The sequence below is a fragment of the Notamacropus eugenii genome, chromosome 1 (assembly GCF_028372415.1).
Source record: "Notamacropus eugenii isolate mMacEug1 chromosome 1, mMacEug1.pri_v2, whole genome shotgun sequence".
In the NCBI taxonomy this organism is placed as follows: domain Eukaryota; kingdom Metazoa; phylum Chordata; class Mammalia; order Diprotodontia; family Macropodidae; genus Notamacropus; species Notamacropus eugenii.
In genome coordinates, this window is record NC_092872.1 from 619,037,486 (window position 1) to 619,064,608 (window position 27,123).

A 27,123-nucleotide genomic window follows, 5' to 3' on the forward strand; every position below is an offset into this window, starting at 1 on the left:
GTGAGAGACGCCCTCCTGCCTCTGTCCCTGTTTCTTCCTGCAATAACTTTGCCTCTGCCATAGCAACTCCTGCAGAAGCAGCCAGGTGGGAATACGTACGGGCGGAGATTGCGTCCCCCTCCTTTCATATACTGTTCACCTCACAGTGTGTTGACTTCACTCATGGTGATTTGTTCTTGGAAGGAGGTGTGTAGGGATGATGAGCTTAAATTAAGATCCATTCTCCTGTGTCTGGGTCTCTTTAATCTGAAGGAGGCAAGTGGGATGGGGTGGTGCTAGAGAGGGAGGGCATGATAGAAAAAAAGGCTTTGTTTAGAGAGCCAAAGGAAGCTTCATGTAGACCTACCCATCTTTGTCCTTGTATGTTTGGTTCCTAGATTTCTTGTGAATTCAAGGGGAGCACAGAGGCCCTGTGAAGTGGCCCTCTGTAGGGGTGTAGGTGCTGATAGGACATCCCTAAACCTCATCATTTCTCTGCCCACATTGCAGGAGGAATAGCACAAGCCCAATGGGAAGATATTACAGGAACTACCAAGTTGGTCTATGCCAATGAGTGTGCCAACTTCACCACCAATGTATCTGCAAGGTGAGTTGGGTTGAGGGGAAGAGATGGGAAGGGATGGGTCTCATTCTCTCCTTATAAGCATATTGCATCTGGTGTCATAGAGAACTGGATATGGAGTAACAAGACCTGGGTTCAAATCTCAGCTTTGCTCCTCACAGATGGTGACTCTGAACAAGTCTCTGAGAAGCAGTTTCCTTATCTGCAAAATGGAAGGTTGGAATAAATGACATCTAAGATTCCTTCCAGACCTAAATCTATGATCCTGATCCCACATATACAAGTTAATCTGCTTTCTCCTTCAGTCTAGATGTGGGGTGGCAGAGAGTGCTAATTTCTTGACCTGACCTGACCTGACCTGACCTACCAGATCTCATGCTATCTGTCTCCTTAAGGGAGCAACAGAGATTTTTTCATATATGACTTAGATCTTGACTCTTCATTTCACATGACCTTCTGAGTTTGAAGTGGGGTTAAGGGGTTGACCCTGCCTTAAAAGCTACGCTTGTTCCTTAGGTTTTGGTTGTCCGATTGCCCACGGACAGCTGAGGCTGTGGACTTTGCCACACTGCTGTACAAAGAACTGATCGCTGTGCCATATATGGCCAAGTTTGTGGTGTTTGCCAAGATGAATGATGCAAGAGAGGGACGGCTACGCTGCTACTGCATGACAGATGACAAAGTAGACAAGACCCTAGAGCAACATGAAAACTTCACTGAAGTAGCTCGGAGCAGAGACATTGAGGTACTCAATGCTGCCAGAGAACATTGCTTGGGAGAGGCAGTCATTCACACCTTCTCTGCCCCTAGAGCTTCCATGCTGAGAGAATATCTAAAGCAGAAAGAAGGGAAACCAGAAATGGCTTTCCAACTGTCCCAGGTCATTGGGAAACTCCAATCCCCTAAAGAGAGTGGGAGTCTCAACTCATGTTTCCTGAGAAGTTTGGGCTGTTTGATTACAGGCAAAAGGACATGCCATATTATCTTAAATAAAGGATATCATTTCTCAAATGATGCCTCTTTGAAAGGCAAATACACGCACATTGATTTTTGTGTGAGTGTTCATTAAAAATGGCATCTACTGTGGTTTACACTTAAGATTTATACAACTTGGACCTAAGCTGTAGTCTGCATTCCTACCAACAAAGTTCAGAGGTATTTGAGGAGAGACCAGTGGCAGTCTTGCTTTGTGTTAAATAATGAAGGGGTAGAAGCAGTGTGGTAAAATGGGAAAATAACAATAATAACTAAAATGTCACATGGGCAGCTAGATGGCAAGATAAAGTAGATAAAGTGCCAGGCTTGGAGTCAGGAATATTCATCTTCCTGACTTCAAATCTAGGCTCAGATACTTACTACTAAGTCACTTCACCCTGTTTGCCTCAATTTCTTCATCTGTAAAATGAGCTGGAAAAGATAATGACAAACCATTCTGGTATCTTTGACAAGAAAACCCCAAATGAGGTCACAGAGAGTCAAACACAACTGAAAAATAACTGAACAACAAAAAATTCACAGAGATTTATAAAGTATACTTTACATATATGATTTCATTTGATTCTCATGGGAAAGTCCTATCATTATCCCCATTTTACAGATGAGGAAAACCAGTTCTGAGAAAGATGAAGCGACATACCTAGCATCATAAAGCTAGTAAGCATCTGATTCCAGCTTTGCTATTTACTAACTGCTTGACTTTGGCTCCATCACTTTTCTCTGGATCTCAGTTTCTGTAAAATGAGAGCTTGGACATAGAGACCCTCCAAGTCCCTTCTAGCTCTAAGATCTATGCTTTGGTTCTCCCCTGGTGCAGAAGCCATAGAGAGGACAGAGTGAATGATAGGAATAAGTGGTGATTCCAAATCGGGAAGGTGAATCTTATTAGTCCTTCTGGAATTTGCCATGTGAGGTTATTTTCTACAGGGTAGGAGACATCACACAGCTGCAGGATCCATAGTGGACTGACTGTGGGACCCACTGATAGAGAAGTAACCAGTAGCTAGAGTCCAGGGTTAGAACCTCAGCTCTGCCACTTACTAGCTGAGTGACTATAGGGAAATGAATATAATGATACCTTCACTCCTCATCTCACTAAGGATAGCTTAAAATAAGATGTGGAAAATCCTTTGAAATCACTCTACACATGCCAGGCATTGATTGTTGTTACTCTAGGTGATATTGTTATTCTAGGTTACTCATAGGTGTTACTCTGAGGTTAGTCTAAGAAGGCTACTATGAGGATGAAATGAGATTATATTTGTAAAAGTACCATTCTTTCACTCTTTTGTATGAAGTATAAGATGAGTTCATGTGTTAACAAGATATCTCTCACAAATTCTCCAGCCATCTTCAGCACTAGAGATCTTTTGACCTTGGCACTGGGGTATCCTGGTCAACTGTGTCCAATAAATCCCTGCACACATAGATTTTCCTTTGAAAACTGTGTAAAGAACAGGCAAGATGAAAATATCTATCAGTTATTTGGAGCGTGACTTTAACTCTAGAGCAAGCATGCTAATTTCCTTGGACAAATTCGTTGCCTGGGGAACTTTCACTCTAGTAAAATTCTGACCAAATATTCCCTCAAATAAAATAAGCACACAAGAAGGAGGTATATTTTTCCAGGGATCAGATCAGTTTTGAAGTTGGAGGTCTGTTGAAATTCGAGGTATCTCAAGAAAACCAACTGAAAAGGAGTGATACAAGGACAAAGTATGGTGTGGGAGGGCTATCTGACCCTGTATTCCAGGGATTTTAAAAAAAAATGAAAGAAAAAGAGTTCTGTTTCAGCAAGGGTATTCAGGAACAGAAAACTCCCCATCTCTGGTCTTCGATTTCCTGTCTTTACCCAACTCATCTGCCTCCTGCTTGATCGCTTCCTAGCCATCCAAGACCTCCCCATTCCTACCCCAAGACTTGTGATGTGACCTCAAGAGAAGGCTGTAGCTAAGAATGAGAAGGAGGAAGAAGGGTCTCAGAACTCCTGGAATTTTTACCACTTCCCTGAAAAGCTGAAGGTGGGAATTTCTGCCAGTCCCCATTGAGCAGCCTCTGATTTAGCCAGATAGTTATCCACCTTGAGAGAAAATCAGTGAAGTCTTAAGGAAAGCTCAGCCTTCCCTTTATTTCTCAGTGTTACTTAGCCTAATTATTCACTTTGGATTTTTTTCTGACTTGAATCTGTACCCCATGGTACCTGAGGGGCAGGTGGCACAGTAGATAGAGTGCTAGACATGGAGTCGAGAAGATCTGAGTTCAAATTCCAGACTCAGGCACTTACTAGCTGTGGGAGCTTGGGCAAGTCACTTCACTGCTGTTTGCCATGTTTCCTCAACTGTAGAATGGCACCTTCCTAAGAGGCTATTATGAGGATCCAATGAGATTATATTTGCAAAATTCCTTACTTAGCACAGTGTAATTGGCACTACATAGATGCTTAGTCTCTTCCCTTGCCAAAAGGTACCCCACGAAGGAGGTAGCATAGAGTATCAAGGGAATATCCAGTACTCCTTATGGTTACACTGAACACTATAGGGCAGTTTGCCAACACTATGCCTTATCTGTACTATGTCATTAGTACAAATGTTATGCTATAATGATAATTATTCTGATAAAGATCATATATAGGGATTCCTAAGGATTCCTCTCCGAGCTGCTCTCCCTGTTATATGGTGGTAACAGAATAGCCTTCCTCAATTAAAATAAAATAGCCCAGTAAGAGAGATGAATGATCCAGTTCTGGCCTTCAACATCTGTCCCCTGGAGTATTGCTATAACTTCCTAATTCTCTCTACTTCCAGTCCCTTACCCCCCATCTAATCCATCTTCCAACAGCTGCCAGATTGATAAACCTAAAACACAGGTCTGACTCTGCCGCTCGCTAGCTCAAAAAATGCCAGAACCTTCCGACTGCCTCCAGGAGAGAGCAGCTCCTCTGGAAAATAGAAAGACCTCTGGAAAATGTAAAATCCCCCAGCATATTAAACCCTTCACATCTGGCTCTGGCCTTTCTTTCCATGCTGATTCACACTATCCTTCCCCTCCTGCATGGTCTGTGTTCCAAACTTTACTATTTGTTCTTTCCCAAGCCTGGAATGCTTTCCCTCCTCACGTCTATCCCCTCCCTGTTCTCTTTCCAGGCTCAAGTCAGTTGCTCCGTTCTACAGGAGGCCCATCTTAATCCTCCATGACCCCCTCCCTCCACCAAAGTTGTAATATTTTGCATTTTCAGAGGCAGCATTGAATAGTGGGTAGTTAGCTGACTTTCGAATCAGGAAGACCTGAATTCTTGTCTGAAGTCTTGTCTCACCTTGGGCAAATCACTTAATTTCTCAGGGCTACCAGGAAACCCTCTAAGACTATAGATTACACCCCAAAAATGTTAATCTGTATTATAAAGGACCCTCCCAACACTGATAAAATTACAGGTCTGGTTTAAAAAGAATAATAATTATTAAGTGACATTATAATATATTCTATATGATAATTATTATATTATATTTACCTATTGTGACCCAGAATGTAAGCTTTTTGAGAATAGGGACTATTTTTTTCTCTGTATTCCCAGAAACTGAGTAGATTGTCATGCACATAGTAGATATTTAATAAATCCTTGTTGAATCGATCCAATCAAAGGAAGGATAGCTATGTGAGGATTCTTTCTGACATGTCCTGTGGCTTTATCTCCTTCCTTCCTCTAGGTGTTGGAAGGAATGCCCCTCTTTGCCGAGCTCTCTGGGAACCTGGTACCTGTCAAAAAAGCTGCCCAACAGCGGAGCTTTCACTTCCAGTCCTTTCGAGAAAACCGTCTTGCCATACCTGTGAAGGTACGGATGCTTGTGGGACCTCTGCTTGAGACCTTGCAGGGGAGAAGGGACGCGGAAGTCTGTGAGCCAGACATACATTGAAGTGGTAAACACACTGATCGACTGAGGCCCTTTCTACAGGAATCCCCTGAGTCTTTGTTCCCTCTCATTCCCTTCAGGTTAGGGACAGCAGTCGAGAAGCTGGAGGATCTCTGTCTTTTCTGCGAAAGGCGATGAAATATGAGGACTCTCAACATATCCTCTGCCACTTGAACATCACAATGCCCCCATGCACCAAAGTAAGCCACACCACTCTGCTCCCAGTGTCTCCTTGCTAGGGTCAAGTGATTAGGAATGACCTCAGGAGTGGGCTAGCCCTTATCCAGGACCAAAAGCCTGCTGTAGTCCTAGTGACTTGGTCACTTGGTACTATTTCCTAATATAGAACAACAGCCTTTGAATTGTATCTCAGAGATACAATCGGACATTCCTTTCCTCTCAGGGCCAGTCATCCACAACCTGAGAGGGAGAACGTAGCCTGCCTCTTTCAGCAAATGCAGCCAGCCTTGGCCATAGTCATGGAAAGGGCACAATAATACTAGGAATGGGATTTCTCACTGGGTTCTCTATACTTTCATTTTTAAAAAATCCAGTTACCTCCCAGTGCCTTGGTCCTTATAGCCTATCTTCCCCCGCATGCCAAACCCAGAGAGAGAAGGATCATGGGGCTCTGGACCACAGTCCTAGTGTTTCAGAAACTCAATACAAACTCACACAGGCCCTGAACCCCAAAAGAATCAGAAGATCTCAGAGTTGGAAGGAAGTTCAGAGGCCATCTAGGTCCAACCTGTACCTGAAATTAGTTCCCGCCCCACATTTTACAGATAATGGAACCAAGGGCCAGGCAGGTTGTTACTTGACCAGGGTCACACAGATATTCATCATCTGAGGTAGAATTCAAACCCAGGTCTCCCTAATTCCAAGTGTAAATAAAACCCTATCCACTATACTGCCCTTTCCCTCTGAAGCACAGAGGACCTGGGTTTGAATCTTGGCTCTTTTAGTCACTAGCTGCATGATCTTTACCTCTCTGGGACTCAGTTTCCTTACTGGTAAAAATGAAAAGGTTAAGGGAAGCAAGGTGGCACAGTGAATGGCGCATCAACTCTGGAGTCAAGAGGACCCGAGTTCAAATGCAGCCTCAGACACTTACTAGCTGTGTGACCCTGGGCAAACCACATAAGCACGATTGCCTCAAAAAGAAGTAATAATAAAACATGAAGAGTTTAGATCCAAGATGCCATCTAAGGTCCCTTTAAGTTCTAAATTGTTTAAGTTTTTTGAAGAGGACCCTGATAAAGAAAAAAATACCTGGTACCACCTTTTCTTCTTTTTCTACAGGGAGCTGATGATAGGAGAAGGACTTTAACTCCTCTGGCCTTGAGGGAAAGATACAGCCTCCTCAGTGAAACGACTCTTGGTACAAACTTCTGTGTGATGTTCTGTATCCCCCACCTCCCAGCATTCCAAAAAGGCTGCTCATTGGATTATTTCCCTGACCCCTCTTGAAGACTCATGCAGGCTGCTACCATCCTAGCCATGAGCCTGGCTTGACTAATCCACTGATTTAACTCTTGCCCTGTGCCTAGCACCATGCCCACCATCACCTGGTCACCATTCAGACATAGCCCACCTTCGCTTGACAGTGACAGTGACCAAATGAAGCCTCATGTTTTCTCTACAGGTTCTCTCAGTGGGACAGACAGAGCAGATATGAAAATGGCTATTATATCAGAACACCTCGGCCTCAGCTGGGCAGGTAAGTCAGAGAAAGGAACTAGCCCCATTTCCATCTTCTGGTACTGTGTTTTGTATCCAGTTCCTCGTAAGTGGGTTGTTCATATAGTATACTGCAAATATTGTTGTAACTCTTGCCTGAGTGGCCCTTATGGTGCCTTTTTTAAGGAAAGGGGGAAGGGGAAGGGGGGAAAAGGGAAAGGAAGGATGCAGGGAGATAGAATTAGATGGGAAAAGTTTGTTATTGTTCAGTCATTTTTCAGTCATGTCTGACTCTCCATGACCCCATTTGGGTTTTTCTTGGCCAAGGCACTGGAGTGGTCTGCCATTTCCTTTTCCAGCTCATTTTACAGATGAGGAAACTGAGGCAAACAAGGTTAAATGACTTGCCCAGGGTCACACAGTTAGGAAGTGCCTAAGGTCAGATTTGAGCTCAAGAATACAAGTCTTCCTGACTCCAAGTGCCATGGAACTCTATCCACTGTACCACCTAAGATTCTTAGTAGGGAAGACAGAGAGAGAAAGAAAGAAATGACAGATAAGAATGCAAAGTAGAGAGACAGAATGTGGTAGTTCTGTTGGGTTTGTGACTCTATCATCATAGGATCTGAGAGCTGGGAGGGACAAGAAATGGAAGCCCACAGAGGTGGGATGGTTCTCCAAAGGTCATGAGGGCCCCTGAGTGCAGTTGGGTGCTCCAGTCACTCTAGGAGATTAGCCTTTTCAAATGGTGCCTTGAATGGTAGGGGATTCTCCAGGATTTGCATTTATAATCCCTAGAGGTAGTTGTCATCTGCAGGGTGAGGGGCCATCTTCATCCAATTGAGAGAGGTGACCAGAAGGACAGTGGACATTGGAGATTTTTCCTCTGTTTTACTTCTTAATCCTTCCTATGATGGGAAACTCTTCATCCAGTCACTCCTGCCAGCCCCTCAATGAAAGCTTTGGGAGAGCCCATGGGAAGACAAGACTAGGGACCTGGAAATTCAGAAGTCTGTTCTTTAAATCTTGATTCAGCCATTTCCCCTCCCCCCCCGTTCTCTCTCTCTCTCTCTCTCTCTCTCTCTCTCTCTCTCTCTCTCTCTCTCTCTCTCTCTCTCTCTCTCTCTCTCTCTCTCTCTCTCTCTCTCTCTCTCTCTCTCTCTCTCTCTCTCTCTCTCTCTCTCTCTCTCTCTCTCTCTCTCTGTGTCTCTGTTTGTCTGTCTCTGTCTGTCTCTCTCTCTGTCTCTCTTTGTCTCTCTGTCTCTCTCCCTCCCTCTCCCCTCCCTCTTTCCCTTTCTATCTCCCATCTCCCCTCCCTTCCTCCTTACCTGTTTTTCTCTCTCCTTTGTGCTCTTTATCTGTCATTTATTTCTCTCTCCCTCTTATCCTATCTCCCTGATTCCTTTCTTCTCTTTCCCCCTTTTTCCTCTCATTCTCTCTACCTCTTGCTCTCTTTTGTGTTTTCTCTGTTTCTTACTCTTTTCCTGGCTATTGGCCACCATCCTATCTTTCTTCTCTCATCTTCTTATATGTTCTCATTATCTCTTGTGTTCTTTTTCTTATTTTATCTCCATTTTTATTCTCTTCTTTCTTACTGTCTCTGCCTTCTTTAATCTCATTTTCTCTCTCTCTGTTTCCTTTCTCTCTTCCTCCAGCTCCTTCATCCTTGAAATGAGTCTTTAATACTCTTCTACCCCTCAAAGTACTTATAGAACCAGTATTAGAGTTGGTACCTTTACATTTTCATTTTAAATGCAAATAAAATCTTTCTCCTGAGGAAATATAAATACAGAAATAGAGCATTATCTAAGTATTTATAGGTCGGTTGGGTTTGGGGGTTTGTTTGGGTTTTTGGTGATAATAGACTGTGTGGTAAGATGAGTGAGAGGCAGTATGACCTGGTCACAGGTCACAGGTCACAGGTCAAAGGAGTTAGGGGAAGCCAGATTCTAGTGTAGCTCCACTACTGTCTATGTGATTTTAGGTAAAAAGAGTACATAATAATATAATACATATATATGTAATATGTGTTACGTGTGTGTTGTGTGTACATATATATTACATTGTATTGTATATTTCTTTCTGGTATATGTGTTGTGTGATACATGCATGTTATATATGTTATGTTGTGTGTGTTATATAATACATGTGTATAAAGTATGTATTGCTTACGTATGCATATTTTTTTAGAGAGAGGCAGAATAGTAAAGTGGAAGAGAGATGGTCTCAGATTTGGGAAGACCTTTGTTCAAATCCTCTGACACGCTGGCTGTGTGACCCTGGGCACATCACCTAATCTCGCAATGCCCCAGGCAACTCTTTAAGCCTCTCTAAATTACAGGATAGGCACTGTTTGACATTAGTAAAGGGATTTTCCTTGCTGGGAGTTCCCTACACCAATGAAATTATAGGTCTAGATATAGATAGATAGTATATTACACATACATATATTTTATAGATATAATATATTACACAAATATATACGTATATTCTAAATATTACATACATGCATGTAGTATATTATATACATGGAATATACAGTTTATTACATATACCACATATAGAAGATTATACGTACATGGTATTTATATGTATAGTTTATTACACACATATAAATATCATTATATAGTATCATATATACATATTACACATATCATATATAGTTTACTACACATGCATACATATATATCATATTTACATAAATTGCATTTAGCCTATAATATATACCTATACATATATTACATGTTACCTACCTATTATAATATCATATGTTGTAGATTATAGATGCATATATTGTATATCTATAGTATAGAGTATTTTATACATTGCACATACCATATATGCTATATTATACTATATTATACACATATACATTACATTACATATTACATTCTTATATTTTATTTATGCATACATCTATGTATCATATATACATATATATTTTTATATGCCACATACATTATTCCATTTGATCTTTAGCATATCTCAGTGAAGTTGGTAGTCCAAGCGTTGTTCTCCCGTTTCACAAGTGAAGACATGTTTCAGAGAGCTGGAGCTTTTTGCCAGGTCACACAGCTGGTCGTCTGATCCAGGTCTTCAAACCCCCTCATCTCACCCAGATCTTCCTTCACTTGTACCAACACTCCTCTCAAAGTCACTTTTCTCTTTGTGCCCCAGTTTCATTTCCCATAAAATGGTAGCATGAGACCAGATAATCTCTAAGATATCTTTCCATCTGTAACACACTAATGCTTAAAGAGAGAGGGAGATGTGGACACTATAAATCCCCACCTCAGGAGCTGCCTCTCCATAAAGAACTGCAAAGCTAACATGTCGCGGTGTTATGGCAGAAGGAAGAATGCTGGGTTTCGCATCAGAGGCCCTCGGGTTGGGATCCTGGCTCCATCACTTACTACACTGTGTAACTTTGAATGAGTCACTTAGCCTTCCTCAGTTTCCTCATTTCCCAGAGGAAGGGGTTGGATTAGAAGATCTCCAAAGTCTCTTCCATGTCTAGATCTCAGATGATGTGATCCAAAGGAAGACCTCTTCTTTGACTTCCTGGCAATGGTGGGGTATCCCAGTGCTGGTGGGAGCCTCTTGCTCTGCTTACATGATTCGGGGGTTTCTTTTGCAGAATTGGCTCGTGAGTTGCAATTTGGCGTGGAGGACATCAACAGGATACGTGTGGAGAACCCCAACTCCTTGTTGGAACAGAGCTCAGCCCTGTTGAATCTCTGGGTCATCCGTGAAGGCAAAAATGCCCAGAGTCAGTATCCCTGGGCTAAGGAAACCTTCCTCTTCAAAAGGTTACCCCAGGTTTTGGAAGCAGAAATTATCCTCACCCTGAGTTTGTGCTGTCCTTGCCACAGGCTCTATCTGTGATGTTAAGTCTTTCAGGAAATGTAAACACACGCACACGGCACGCATACACACACACGTCTTAATTGCATTAAGATACAACAAATGTTACTTTAAGTGACTGTGTTAGATACTATGATGCCTGCCCTCGTGGAGCATTCACTCTAGCTGGGGGATAATTAGAATACAAAATAATGCATGATAAGTGCATTAGAAATAGGCAAAAAGTGCTGTGATTACCAGCTAGGGAGAAAAGGTGAACATGAAGGAGATGTCATAGGTATTAAGATTTAAAGGAGGGACAGGAATTTCATGGATCTAGGAGGGAAAGGAGAGTATTCTAAGCAGAAGGAATGTCATATGCTAAGGTATAAAAGGAAAGGAATTGTAAAGTGTATACTGGTGTACACAGAAGCAAAGAAAGTAGATTTCCCTGAGATTGGGTAGCCTTGAATGCCAAGACTGTAGAGGGCCTTGAATGCCAAGGCGAAGAGGAGCCACTGAAAAGTGTTGATCAGGGGTGTAATGTCACTAGATTTGTGGGTAAGGAAGGAAGGTAGAATGTTATCACGATGTTTTGCCTGGCGATTAGGACAACATAATCTGTACCAGGTTGCTAGGGAATCCTGCTGAGGGATTGGAGAATCTTGGTACCAGAATCTCTCTTTCTTAATAAAATTTAAAATGCACCAAAATATTCAGTGAGTGCAAAACTGATAAATGACTGGGATTTGAGCTCTTTGAAATTTAGCTTCAGAACCAGTTGGAGCTCACTCTTGCAGGAATAGCCAGGGACAGTCTAGGCACGCCTCCTTAATCCCAGGGAGAGAGGAGTCTGTGCTCACGTTTTCATTCATGGAGGGACCTCTTTGCCCTTAGCCAATTCCACACCTTCATCCTTCCAAACCTAGGATGGAACATGTGGTCATTCATTCCTGCCATCTCCACTCAGCTTCCTGGAGAAGAGAATTTCAAAAGGAATCTTCTCATTTTCTCGGAGTTTGCCTATTAGTCACTGAGAAGTTATTCTATGAAATCTACCCACTTCTTCCAGAGAATGCTCTGCGGCAGTTGTTGGGGGGGTGGGAGGGGTTGTAATCTGCCAAAGTGTGAAAAGCTACTCTCTGGAGAGAGACTTGTTCCAGATTCTGACAGGGGGTGTTTCTACTCTCTGAGAAAATAAGCCATCTCTTCTATTTCCACATCTCCCCACATACCACACAAACACCCCCAAAATGATTGTCAAACCTCCAACAGTCTCCCTTGCTAGCCTAAATATAGGCATGGTTCCCAATGAGCATTCTTTCACGTAATGCCTGATTCTTTCCTTCCCCACTGACAGTGGAAAATCTTTACACGGCTCTGAGGAACATTGACCGGAGTGAGATTGTGAATATGTTAGAAGGTTCTGGCCGGCAGAGTAGAAGCCTGAAACCGGACAGGCGGTATCCAGACCGGGACTACTCTTTATCACCATCCCAGATGAATGGTAAGTTCTGCTGGCCACCAAACCTGGGCTCTGCCCATAAGGATCTATTGTGGGAAGTCCCAGTTCCTTGGAAACCAGCTGTGTTCCAAAAGGAAGGGTGGGTTAACTCCTCTAGTATGAGACCTTGGGGAGGCCTGGGCAAGAGCAGGGCTGAAGGAGAGAGAGGCCAACTGGAGGCTTTAAGTTCTTTCTATGAGGGCCAGTGCCCCCAGACAGAGCACTTTGGACAGGGCCTGGCTTCTGGTCCCTGCCTGTTCTGCTATTATGAGGGGTACATATGACCATGGGGCTATTCAGTTCTCTGGGTCCCTCTTTGTAAAATCAGGGCTTTGGATTAGATGATTTTTTCAAGGTCCTTCCAGCTCTATTATGAATAATTTTAAATTCTCCCTAGGGAAGGACTTTGGAGCATTGTCTCTTTAACAAAGGCTGCCTGGCTGGTTGTGGATGCCAAATTTTAATCCCTTCCTTTTGTGACTGCCTCTATGAGATCAAGACCTTCACTTATTTTTCCAAAGTCAAATCTCTCTCTTTCTCTCTCTCTCTCTTAGCTCTTCCTCCTTCCTTTTTCTAACCCCCATTTCTTTCATCTCCTCTCATTCTAATGTGGTTCCGCATGCCATGGACCCTCCAATAGCCTGGCCTAAAGAAAGGGAGCCAGAGGAAGACATTGACCTCTGTCTACTGTTTGTTCCTTCTGTTGATGGAGGACTCAAGGGATTTTTCCAGGAAGATTTTTCCAGTCTTGCCCTGTCCTTGATAAAGTAGGAGCCAATAGAAAGAGAGAGATTGGGTGGGGGATACATTTGGCTTGGACTCAACCCTTGGGCTCATCCCTTAACTAAGGGGAATTGACTAAGGACACTAATCCCAATGCCATCTTGGTATAGTTGATTCTACACCCTCTTCAGCCAGTACATGGTATAGTGGAAAGAATACTGGTTTTGAAGTCAGAAGATGTGGGTTCAAATCTTGGTTCTGCTATTTACAATCTATATGACCTTGGACAAGTCCATGTAACCTCTCTAGACCTCTGTTTCCTCATCTGAAAAATAAGGGGGTTGGATTAGATGATCTCTAAGGTCCCTTCCAATTCTCAATCCATTATTCTATAATTATCTCTGGATCTTATACAAGGTTACAGCCTCTAGACTGACATTCATGCCTTTTAATTTAAAAAAAATGAAATAACTGATGTAGTAGAATGCTCAAGGTCAAATTCCAGCGCCAACACTTAACTACCTGACCTTGAACAGATCACCAGGCCTCAGTTTCCCCCAACTGTAAAACGAGGAGGTTGGACTATGCAGTTTTTAAGGGTCTCTTCCAAGTCTAAGTCCTGTGATCTAAGGTCCTACCATAGAAAACTTAACTTGGCATTTATTTTCCCAAATACGTGATTATACCAATCTTCCAGGAGCTGCTGATGTGTAAATGGTACATGGAGGCATGAGGTATGCCTCTGCACCAGGCCTTCAATAAGTGGGGATGGAGTCCCTGGGGAGCAGGGATCGGGAAGTGGGCACCCCCAAAGAAGGGGATGCTATTGGAAGAGCTGTGGCCCCCTACCACCAGGGAGGCCTGCCTGGCCCCAAGCCAGCTGGAGTCTCTGCATGCCGAGCCCCTCACACTTTTCTCTTCTGTGTTCTGTGTGTCCTGAAACATGCCATCTAGTGCTGCCAGATGCAGGCCACATCCTGTGTCGATCACTTCCTGTCACCTTTCTCTTCTGCCTCTGACCTCATCTTGACCTCTAGTTTGCTCATCCTTTTGCACCTGCCTGTCTCCACTGTCTCCACCTCAGCCAAGTGTACCAGAACCACCACCAGCCTCCAGCAGATGCATGTCATGAAGACCTCCTAACCCTCTCCCCTCCTCCCAATGCCCTGTCTCATGGTTGAGGTGCCTGGCTGTGTGTGTCTGTGTGTCTGCGTGTCTGTGTGTGTGTGCCCATATAGGTGTCCTGTGGCATGAATTCTTAAAGAGGGCTAAGTTACAATGGGACTACAAGCCCTTTTCATGGACAATCTGTCTTGTACACTACAGAGACCCCTAGGACCTGAGGAAGCATTTCAATCTACCTGATATTTCACTCTGATGCAGACCCACTTGTAATGAGAAAATTGTGACTTGAGGTAGAAGCTCAGAAATGAGTCCTGGAGGCTTTGGAAAAGCCAAGTCAATCCTGTTGGCAACCACCTCTACCTTCCTACTGGCTGGCCCGGCTCTCATGCTGTCTTTTAAAATGTTCCTACTGCATTTAAACTTTCCAATTGATTCAAGGTGACCAAAGATTTTTTGGGCCCCTACAATGTGCCCAAGGTCGTCTTTGTTCTATAGCAATACAGAAGAAATATAAGGCAGGTTTCCCTCCCTTGTGGAATCTCACAATAAGGTTGGTGAAGTAAGGTTGACACACGCACGCACGATGCACACACGCACACACGCACACACATACATAAGCATACAAAACTCAATTACAGAAGTGCATAAGGCAGTATAGAATCTAATAATGAACACTGTACTACAGACAGACAGAGAGGGGCTAATAAAGCAGAGGGTCATTCACGCTCTTCTCAGTTTCAGAGATGAGTTAGAAAGCAGGAAGATGCCCAGGAGGGCCTCACCCTGTTATTCGAAGAAGAACAGCTCGTATCATCCATCTCCCCAGCTCAGTGTTACTGTCCCTTTTTAAGGCAGAATAGGAAAACAAAAACAAACAGCTGATTGACCTCACGTTTAGTCCCCACAGTTTCTAAGAGATGAGTGTGGGACCTCTGAAATCCTTGGTAGCCTATGAGTACTGGATGCCAACCACATGTGACACAGCTCAGAGAAGTCCCTCACCATCTCCCTTTAAAGCCAGACTTACCTCTCTACAGGTTCCCACATGAATACCCAGCTGCCCTCTCCCCTCCCTGGCTGCCATTCGTTGTTCTGAGACCTTGACTTTACTGCCCAATCAGAACCAGATTAAAAAACAACAACCACCAATAGCCTATGTGTTTTCCCTGTCCTTTCTTCTCTTCAGGCAGGCATCCTCCTTATCTAGGTCTCCTTCCAGTTATGGGGAATGATTCCAACCCTGACTGGGAGTGGAGGAGGAGGAGAACTGCTGGAACTGAGCAGTTTCCACCAGCCTCTTCATCCTGAGGCTATGGTAGTTTCCAAAGGGAAGCTTGCCCTTGGAACCATATGAGAATCACCATGTGGCTATTTGTGCTGGTGCCAGGCCTGCCCTCTTTAATTGATAACTGCGATCTTTGCATCTGTTCCCTCTGTGCCTCTGCCCAGCCGCCTCTCTAATCTGTGTCTAAGCCTTGAACATGAATTTGAGCTGGAGAGTGAGTGATAATGTCGAGTCAGTCCTGCCTTCCTTTGGGAGTCTAAGAATCTTAAAAGACCATCACCAGCTAAGAAGGGTTGCTCAGGCTTCCTTCCCACATAGATCCTTCTTACCATTCACAATAGGGTATGAGGGAGAAAGGAGGACATTAAGGAAAAAGACAGTTTGCTTCCCTTCCAAATGCACATCATTTTTTTAATTAACAAAAGAAAAAAATACAAAGAGCACAGTTTAAACCAGAGACCTTGGGGCCATGTGTAGATAGTGAGACTTTTATATATAACCTTTCAAAGAAAGTAAAGAAAAAATGCTAATAATTCCAAAGAATTAGCCCTCTCTCTACCATCCCATCCTGCCAAATAAAAACAAAGCTGACTTCGCAAACGCAGAAGTATAAATGAAGACATAACCTAAACATATATCAGTTCTCTTTGCTACTTTAGTACTTTGGTAAATTCATTTCTTTGTTTGGTAACAGTGGAGGGATTTCAAAATAGATTGTTTACGTGTAATTCTGCCTAACAATCATTTATTAAGTGCCTACTATGTGCCAGGTGTCATGCCAAGTGCTGGGGATACAAAAAAAAAAGCAAAAGGAAGGTACCTTCCCTCTAGGAGTTCACAATCTGATGGAGGAGACAACATGTAGAAAACGATGTGCATGCACAGTAGAATAGAGTATAAATAGAAGATAATGGCACTAGCAGTGGGAAGTGGGGATACTGGGGAAGACATCCTATCTAAGGAAGGATTTCAGCTGAGTCTTGGAAGAAGCTAGGGAAGGCAGGAGGTGAGAAAAGAGAGCATTCCAGGCATGGGGGACAGCCAATGGAAAGACATGGAATTGAGAGATGGAGAATCTTGTGTGATGAACAGCCAGGAGACCACTAGCACTGGATGAGAGAGTGCGTGGAGTGAAAGGTAAGGAGACTGGAAAGGTAGGAAGGTCCCATTTTGTAAGGTCTTTAAATGACAAGAGCACTTTATATTTGATCCTGAAGGTAATGGGGGACCACAAGAGTTTATTAAGTAGGGGCATGACATGGTCAGCCCTGCCATGTTAGGAAAATCACTTTGGCAGCTGAGTGGAAAATGGATTGGAGTGGAGAGAGATTCCAGTGGAGGAGACCAAGCAGAAGGCTATTACAGTGGTCTAGATGTGAAGTGATGAGGGACTGTACTAGGCAGGGCAGCTGGATGAGTGGACAAAAATGAGATGCAAATCAGATATGTCGTAAAGGTAGAAACAACAAGACTTGATCACAGAGTTGACATGTGGGGTGAGTCCAAGTGAGGAGTTGAGTTTGACACCAAGCTCACATGCCTAGATGACTGGGAGAATGGTATTGACTTTAATAATAATAATAGGAAAGTTGGAAAGGGGGTCAATTTGATGGGAGGATGATGAGTTCTATTTTAGACATGTTAAGTTTGAGATGCCCATGGGGACACTCAACTTAAGATAGCCAAAAAATAGGCCGTGATATGAGGCTGGAGCTCAAAAAAGAAATTAGGGTTCAATATATAAGTCTGGGAATCATATATAGAGATGATAGTTGAATCCATGATTGTTTATGATGTGATTAAATGAGATTGTGTAGAAGAAGAAAAGAGGGCCTGGGATAGAGTTTTAGGGGACACACAGTTAGTGGGCATGATCCCAGTGGAGGTCTAGCACAATGGATGCTGAAAAGCTATCAGACAGATAGCAAGAGAGAAGACTGTCACAAAAACCTAGAGTGGAGGAAGTATCCAAAAGAAGGTGATTGACATTTCACAGGCTGCAGAATGATCCAGAAGGATGAGGACTGGGAAAATGTTACTAACTCTGGCAATCGAAATGGATGGTAATTTTGGAAAGAGGAATTTCAGTTGAATGATGAGGTCAAAAGCCAAATTGCAGAGGGTTTGGAAGAGTCAGAGGAAGAGAAATACAGGCACTTTGTAGGAATAGTTTTACCAAGGAGTGGAACTGAGAAGAGAGGCAGCTACGTGGAACACCAAAACTAGGAGCAGAGCTCTGGGCCTAGAGTCAGGAGGATGCATCTTCACGAATTCAAATCCAACCTCAGACATTTAGTAGCTGTGGGTAAGTCACTTTCACCTCTGTATGTCTCAGTTCCTCATTCAGATGAAATGGAGAAGGAAATGGTATAGCACTCTAGTATCTTTGCCAAGAAAACTCAAATGGGGTCATGAAGAATTGGACACAGTTGAAATGAATCGACAACAATTAGCTGAGAAGGGATGAGCTGATGGTTAGCAGGGATGCACTGATTAAGTGAAGTCTTTTTAATGATGGGAAATGTTTGTAGGAAGGAAGGAACCACTAGAGAGGGAGAGACTGAAAATTAGAGAAAGTGGAGATGATGGAGGGGATCTGTTGGAGAAGGGCGAGGGTAGGACCAAGTTCATGTAGAAGGATTGGCCTTGGCAAGGGGCAGAGATACCTCTTCATCTAAGATAGGGGTAAGATGGAAATGGTGGGGAAAGGCATCTGAGATATGGAGGAAAGAAGAGGGAACTCTTAGAGAATGGTCTCCATTTTTTTAGTGAAGTATATAGATTCTCAAATGAGGATTCCTATTCCTTGACAACACAAAGTCCTAGTTACCTTCTTCCCCAAGAATAGGGAGCCATTTGCCAACCCTAGGGTAATTTTTCAGCTCTCAGACCTTCCCTGATGTGGCAAAAGATCTTTCTTTTTCTTTTTTTTACTTCTATAGACCTTTTAGAAGGCTTCTTGGAATCTCTCAGATTTTCTTTCAGGATTGATCAAGAAGTAGATTGTTGTAGAAATTTCCACCTTCCTTGGCTCAAGCAGATTGCAATGCAGACAGGGTGGCTCTCTCCTGTGAAAAGGATGCAGGAACCATGTGTCTTTGATCCCCAAGTCCTCAGCAGATTTTAGCCCTGTATATTAACGATTTGGGCAGACCCACAGTAGACCTTTGTCAAATAACCATTTCTATACGTTTCTCTTTGGTTCTGCCCTCCCAGATGTTCCCAAGCCAAAAAGGTGAGCTCCCCTGACATGCCAATCACTCTAATCAAATATCAATTTATAGAAGCATAGAGTCTCAGAGTAGGACTGGATCCTCAAAAATCATTTAGTCAATAATCAACATCCCTAATGAGGAATTTCTTCTATAATTTAGTTGAGATGCAACATGGCATAGTAGATAGAACCTTGAATTTAGAGTTAGGAAGACCTGGATTCAAAACCTGCCTCACACACTTATATGTTATGTAACCCTGGGCAAGTCCTTCATTGCTCTATTCCCCAGTTTCTTCATCTGTAAAATATAAGGGAGTTAATCTTAATGGTTTCTAAGTTCCCTGCCAGCTCTCTATGATCCCTGATCCAGACTCTTTAGAAGACCATCCTTAATTGAGGACTCAACCCATAATGCAACCCTCTGAAACTCTTACTTGTTCCTCCTAATTCAGACTTTGAATCTACTTTCTGAGCAGTCCTTGTATGGCCAACACTATACTAGACCCTGTGGGAGGTACAGATAAAATATGATCCCTGACCTCAAGTAACTCAAAGTCCCATTGAGGAGATAAGACCAATATGCACAAAATTGCTAACTGAATATAATACACAATATCATTCAATTATAATAGATAATGTAGTCTAAGCTCTAACTCCAAATTCTGTGATTCAGACAAGTGTTGTAAGAATTAAGAGATGACAAAAAGAAATCTACAGCATCAGTGTAATACAATAAACGGAGCATAGAATCTGAGGTCAGAATACCTGGGTTTAAATGCCAGTTCTGCTACACTACAGGAATGTCCTTGAGCAAGTCATAACTTGTCTGGTCCTCAGTTTCCTGGTCTTTAAATGACGGCTTTTAACTAGTTGGTTTCTAAGGTTCTTTCTAACTCTAAATTCTATGAGGCTTCCTGGAGGAGACATCTTGATCTGAGCCTTGGAAGATGGATGAGATTTAGATAAGTGAGGAGAGGAGAGGATATTCCTAGTCAAAGAGGGATCGAATGAAAAATCTGAAAGTGGGAATGAAGATGAATATTCAGGGGCAGCAACATGAGGAGGGATGTTCACCTCTAGGCTCTCTACTCCTACATTATATACATGCATACTACATACATACATACATATACATATATACATAATCACACATGCAGACACATGCAAATATACACCATGAATACCACACACACATTTCTACATTGTGTATATGTGCATATACGCTTTATATGTGTATGCATATGACACACATAATGCAAATATACATTATGCATCATACTTTCATACCACATATTCACATTTACATATATGTGCTCAGTATACCTATTGAACAATTATATGTACATATTAATTCATATGTGCCACTTGCATGCAATACAAAGATACACATATACCTATACTTGGCATCCATTTACTTGGGTTTCATTGTCATTGTTGAAATGCAGGGGGTCAACCAACAGGCAACTAATAACCTGGCAAAGGCTCTTGTTTTAGCCAGTCACAGAGGGGTATACAAATAAACTGACAGTCACATTTAGAGATACCCAAAAACATGGGATGGTCCATATAGCCCCTTAGATTTAGCGGCTGCCAGAATTAGCTAGTACCAATCTAGCTTGATCTTTGGGTACTTGGGACTAGATTAAATGGTTTAGAGCCTGTCAGGAGGGAAAGAGGGAATGAAGGACCCTGGAGGTGGAGTTGAAGAACACTGTCCTAGAAAGAGAGAGAGACAGAGAAAGACAGAGAATGGAGAGAACAGATAGGTAGGTTAGAAAAGAGAGAACAGATATCCAAAAAGATAGATACACAAATGGATAGATAAAGGATAGATATTCATAGGTTAAAAAAATATTGACATGTTAAAAATGGATAGATCTAGATAAAGAATAGATAGGTATCCATACATAAAAAAAGATGGAAAGAGAACAGATATATATCCATAGTTTAAAAAAAGATATCCACAGGTTAAAAATGAATAGATATAAAGAATAGCTAGGTATCCACATGTAAAAAGATAGGTAAATAGATAGATATCCATAGTTTAAAAAAAGATATTCATAGGTTTAAAACAGATATAGATAGAGAATAGATAGGTATCCAGAGGTTTAAAAAAAAGAGAGATAACAGAGCAGTCTTAAGAATTTATCATGTGTCAGGCACTGTGGTAGATCCCTCCCCTCAAGGAGCTTCCATTCTAACAGAGAAAGGTAGCACTAGTAGAACGGGGTTAGACTCAAAGAGAAGCGAAGCACTGCTTGGTATCCCCAGTTATTTTATTTTACTTTGGGAAATGACCTTTACTTGGCCCTGAGGTTTTGAAGCAGCGACTCTCTTTGGAGAGCTGATCTTGGAAATCTCTCCCCCATCCACTGTAACAATGTCTCTGGACCCAAATGAAAAAATTTCCTTCGAGGCTTTCTCTACTAGGGCTATAGGTGATCCCAACACAAACTGAGAGATAAATACACATCACAAAACTCCAAAGTTCTTACACAACAATCCTGGACTGCCTGACCTAGGACTAGGAGGGAAGTCAATCAAATAAAGCCAGTATTGCAAAAGAAGAGTTGGTTTTGATTACTGAATGCCTGAAAGTGATTTTTGAAAGCTTGTGAAGACTAGGAAAGAACCATAGGACTGAAGAAGGTCAGATGGTCTGGATGTGGGTTTGAATCCTGATTCAAAGTAATAGATTACTTCCTACTTGTGAGACTGCAGGTGTCAGTCTCTGGACCTTAGTTTCCTCATCTGTAAAATAAAGGGGCAGGTCTAGATGAACTCCAAGTTTCCTCCAGAATTAACTCCATAATCTTTAGATATAAAATTGTTCACTAGAGCAGCTTTGGAGATAAAGACGCATAGCCCTCTTAGACCATATCTAGGGGGGTTTGGTTACAGAATTCCCAGAGCCTCTGAGGGGGCAGATCTCACCTTTAAAATGGTGCCCAAGCTCCCCATAAGGACAGAGTAAGATTTCCCCAATATGACTTTCTCCTTCAGCCCACACATAGAATTTCATCAAATCTTTAATGCTCTTTACATGTAATATAGGGTTTCTATGTGATATATGTGTGTGTATATACATATATATTAATTATATATGTGTTGTTTTATCTCCCACTAGATTATAAATTTCTTGGGGGCAGGAATTCTATATTAGCTAATCTGTATCTCTTCAGGACATACTACATTATAGATACATAGTAAATGTTTGTTACATAAATGAATGAATTTTGCCCTGTCCCTAAGAACCAAGGTTTACAACTGATTAGAAAGCACAGCTCAGAGTTACTGTATCACCTTCCCTTGGGAACAATATTTTCCCGTCTGGTTTTTAGGGCTCAGTAATAGAGGATTTCATTGTATTCTATTCAACAAACATTTATTGAAAAGGTAGAAGGATCTCTGAGATCCCTTGCCTTAGAGAGTCTGGACTCAAATCCCAGCTTGGTTACTTATTCATATAACCTTAGGCAAGTAACCTCACCTGTGAGCTTCTGCTCACTGTTCTACAAAAAGAGTATTTGGGCTGAAAGAGTTCTGTTTTCCCTTCCAGTCCTACATACTATGACCTTTTTAGTACCTGTTTTGTGTATAGCACTAAGAGACAACTAGATGGTGCTAGGTCTGGGAGTCAGGAAGACCTGAGTTCAAATCCAACCTCAAATATTTACTGTGTGACCCTGGGCAAGTCACTTAACTCTGTTTGCCTCAGTTTTTTCAACTGGAAAATGGGGGATAATAGTTCCTCTCTCCAAGCATTGTGAGAATCAAATGAGATGTTTGTAAAGTGCTTAGGCATGTAGTAAGTATATATAGATGTTAGCTATTTTATTATTATAATCATTATTATATAATATTTGCAAAAGATAATAACAAAAATATTTGTTGTGAGGATCAAATGAGATAATAATGATAAAGCACTTAACATAGTACTTGGGACATAGTAGGCATTGTAGAAACATTTCTTCCCTTCTCCTAGGTGGTAGGGAAGACACAGAGATTAAATGAAACATGGTATCTGACTCAAGGAACTCACAATCTGGTGCAAATAATCATAATAAAACAAAACGTCCATGAGAGGAGTATATTATTACATCAGAGCGGTGCAGAGTGCTGCATAAGGTATGAGGTGAGAAGAGCTCATTACTGAGAGGAGATAAGGAAACCTTAGAAGAGGATTGAAAGGATGGATAGAATTTCAACAGATGAAGAGGGAGAGGAGGGCCTCCGAGGTAGAAGGAAAACATCATGAGGAAAGAGATAGAAATATGAGAGTGCCAAGGAGTGCTGGGAGTGGTTCAGTATGACATGAGAAAAGGGAAGAATTATGAAAAAAGATTAAAAATTGAAGACAGAACCAGATCACAGAGGGCCTCGAATGCTGAACTAAGGAATTTGAACTTTATTTGATGGACAGCCACCCCCTGAAGAATTTTTATCAGAGGGGTGACATACATGTTCTGTGCACAAGGAAGATTAATCTGGTGTCTGTGTGAAGTATGGAAATAGCTGTGAATATTATCTGCTTTTTGTCAACCTGGTTTGATCTGGAGAGGAAGACAGAGAAAGAGAGAGAGAGAGAGAATTTATTCTCAGAGAGGTTCCTTCCTTATCACAGGGGTGTGTATGTGTGTATGTATCTGTGTGTGTCTGTGTGTGTCTGTTTCCATGTGTCTTTGTGAGTGTCTGTAGGTGTATAGATGTGCGCTTGAGTAAGTGTGAATGTGAAAAAAAATTGCTTCTGGAGCCTGTCCCCCTCTGTCTGCCCATCCAGGTTATACCTCGCTGCAGGATGAGCTGCTCTCCCCGGCCTCCCTGCACTACACGCTGCCCTCTCCCTTGCGTGTAGATCAATATTGGAACGAGGTGGCCATCATTGACGCCATCCCCATGGCCCCCACGGAGCACGATTCCCTGATGGAAATGTCGGACATGCAGGTGTGGTCCTCGGGCCTCACCCCTTCCCTGGTCACCGCTGAAGACTCCTCTCTGGAGTATAGCAAGGCAGAGGACTCTGATGCCACAGGAGACTGGAGGCTGTGGGGCCCGGTCCTCGAAGATCCCCAGGGCCCTGACCAGCTGGGCTCTCTGGAGCTCGTGGAGGACGACACAGTGGATTCAGATGCCACAAATGGCCTTATCGATTTGCTTGACCAGGAGGAAGGTCAGAGGTCAGAAGAGAAGCTGCCAGGTGGTGAGAGACAGGATGACTCAGCCAGCAAGGGACAGGATTCAGAGCATGAAGTGTCTCTTCTTTCAGGCCAGCAGAGAGTACAAGCCCGAATAACAGAATCCCCCACTGTGAGTCGAGTCATGGAGAAGAGCCAAGACAGGTAAGTGGTATTTCTACCACTTCAGTTCCTGTCCTAAAACCCTAGTGAGAGACACATCTGGGTACTTCAGAATTAGACACTATGGAGTAATGAAGATTAGACTAGGAATCAAAGCTCTTGGATCCTATTATGTTGGGTCATCTTGGGACACCAGTGGATAGAGAGCTGGGCCTGGAGTTAGAAAGTTCAAATCCAGCCTCAGACGCTTACTAGCTGTATGACTATGGACCAGTCACTTAACCCTGTCCGCCTCAGTATCCTCATCTGTAAAATGAAGATAATAATAGCACCTACCTCTCAGGGTTGTGGTAAGGATAAAATGAGATAATAATTATAAAGTGCCTAGCTCAGGGCCTGCACATGGTAGGTGCTAGACAAATGTTAGCTATTATTACTAAATTTTAGTATTATTACTAGCTCTCCCCCTGATTTATTGCGTCAATTCCACTCAGTTTGGTAGACCTGTCAGCTGACTGCTATGTGCAGAATGCTATGTTCTAATTGCTATGAGAGGTATACATAAGCAAGATGTCCCTGCCCTCAAGATGCTTACAATCAAGGGATTCAGGGAGAGAAAAATAACTGGATAACTATATTACAACATCATCAGTGAATAGCGTAGAATGAAAAATGAGAAAACTGGTTGACATAACTGAAATAAATCTTAAGTTAGCCTAGTACAAAGATTTAACCTAGAGAATACTGAAGCTCTAGTCATGGAAAATTCTTCTGGCAACCACTTGATATAAGGGAATTAGTTGTAATAAATTCTGCCCCAAGATATTTTTATGGAAATGATGAAAACTGTAAATTCTGTCCTACCTTAACTCACCTTGGTCCTTGAATCTGTAGCTTTTATGACTGTTGAATTTCCACTGGAATTAATAGAAATTAGGGATTATAAAATTGTACCTGCAACTGCTGGATGAAGAAAACCAAACAGGAAAAAAAAGTGCATTGGGGAGTTCATACTCATTTCTATGCAGATGACTTCCAGGTCTATATATCTAGTCCTAATCTCTCTCCTGAATTCCAAGCTCCTATCTTCTTTCGAACTATTGAACCTTGAGGCAGCTAGGTAGCCTAGTGAATAGAGCTCTGGGCCTAGAGTCAGAAAGACCTGAATTCAAATAAGCTTCTTTGTTATGTAGCCTTGGGCAAGTCAGTTAACTTCGGTTTGCCTCAGTTTCTTCATCTTTAAATTGGAATAATCAGAGCACCTTCCTCCCAGGGTGAGGATAAAATGAGAGAAGACTTGTAAAGTGCTTAGCACAATGCCTAGCACATGGGCACTTTTTGTTGTTTATTGTATCCTGCCCGTTCTGACCCCATTTAGTTTGGTTTGGGTTTTTTGGCAAAGATACTGGAGCGGTTTGCTATTTCCTTCTCCAGCTCATTTTGCAGATGATGAAATTTTAATGACAAGGCACTTTAAAATATGCGGCTTTCTTTCCTTTCTCATAGTGTGGTAGAAAGAGTGCTGGATTCAGAGTCAGAGGACCTTTGTTACAATCGCAGCTCTGATACTTACCACCTGGGCAACCTTGTGCAAGTCTTAACTTCTCTGGGCCTCCGTTTCCTCAGCTGTAAAATAATAATGATAGTAATAACTAACATCTATATAGCACTTACTATGTGCCGGGCACTAAACTCTTTAAAATTATTATTTCATTTGATGCTATTATGGGTATTATAAAGCCAGAGAGTTGGACCAGATGACCTCTAAGGCCCTTTCCAACTCTGTCACTTTGATGGTTTGATCCTCTGGTTTCCTACTAGAGGATCATAGGCATCTCAAACCCAACGTGTCCTACAGGTCCTATTCTACATACAGGTCCCTACTTTTGTCAAGAGCACCACCACTTTTCCAGTCACTTCGAGTCCCAGTCTTGAAATCATTCTCTACCTTTCCCTCTCCCCTTGACAGCTCCCAATATCCTATCGGTTGGCTAAATCTTGGTAGGTCTGCCATATCTGTCCCTTTATCAGCCCTCTCATGGCTGCCATCCTATTTCAGGACCTTATTACCTCTCACCTAGTCTTTTTGATTTGAATTCCATGCCTCTGCCTTCTTAATTCATCCTTCACCCAGCTGTCAAATCGATAGTCTTAAAACTGCCTCATCCCCATTCCTGGAATGCACTCCCTCTTCACTTCTTCCTCTTGGAATGCTTAGCTTCAGTGGCTCAGTGGATGGAGTGTGGGGTCTGGAGTCAGAAGCACTATACAAATGCTAGTTTTTATTAATATTTCAAGGCAGCTAGGTGGTGCAGTAGATAGAGTGCCAGGTCTGGAATCAAGAAGATCTGAGCTCCAATGTGGCCTTAGAGCCTTACTAACTGTGTGATCCTGGGCAAGACACTTAACCCTGTTTGCCTCAGTTTCTTCATCTATGAAATGAATTTGAGAAGGAAATGGCAAACCACTCCAGTGTCTTTGCAAGAAAACCCCAAATGTGGACATAGAGAGTCAGACATGATTGAAACAGCTGAACAACATGTACCAGTCACTTTGCTAAGAGCTTTACAAATATTGTCTCATTTAATCCTTACAACAACCATATAAAATAGGTATTATTATCATCCCCATTTTACAGATGTGGAAACTGAGGTATACAGAGATTTTAGTGACTGGTCCAGGGTCACACAGCTCGTAAATATCTAAAGCTTCACCTGAATTTGGGTTCTTCCTGACTCGAAGTGTAGTACTCTGTGCATTATGGCACCACCTAGCGGCTTCTGATTCCACATTCCAACATCCCTAGACATAGGCTGTCTCCCAGCTGTTCACAGAGTCAAGGCAGGCTGTGATAACTGTGGGCAGTTTAAAATAGAAAAACTAAGGTTGTTGTCTAGCTAAGTCCCCTACCCTCACCACCTGGATGTCTTGTATACAGTAAAGGAAGAAAATTTCTTCAGAAAATTGGATGCAAAGCTTCTGTTTA

General features: G+C 42.4%; 1 protein-coding gene across 6 annotated transcripts in view; it reads left to right on the plus strand.

Annotated features, from left to right (window-relative positions):
- ANK1 (ankyrin 1) overlaps positions 1-27,123 on the plus strand; it is a 188,241-nt gene that overhangs the window by 139,581 nt on the left and 21,537 nt on the right. For all 6 annotated transcript variants that reach the window (XM_072635086.1, XM_072635085.1, XM_072635084.1 and 3 more), the window contains 9 exons: positions 490-586; positions 1,079-1,307; positions 5,263-5,388; positions 5,547-5,666; positions 6,769-6,847; positions 7,112-7,186; positions 10,784-10,915; positions 12,350-12,496; positions 23,621-24,179. In XM_072635086.1, coding sequence (XP_072491187.1) covers positions 490-586; positions 1,079-1,307; positions 5,263-5,388; positions 5,547-5,666; positions 6,769-6,847; positions 7,112-7,186; positions 10,784-10,915; positions 12,350-12,496; positions 23,621-24,179 — 1,564 coding nt within the window. The remainder of the gene's footprint in view (positions 1-489; positions 587-1,078; positions 1,308-5,262; positions 5,389-5,546; positions 5,667-6,768; positions 6,848-7,111; positions 7,187-10,783; positions 10,916-12,349; positions 12,497-23,620; positions 24,180-27,123) is intronic.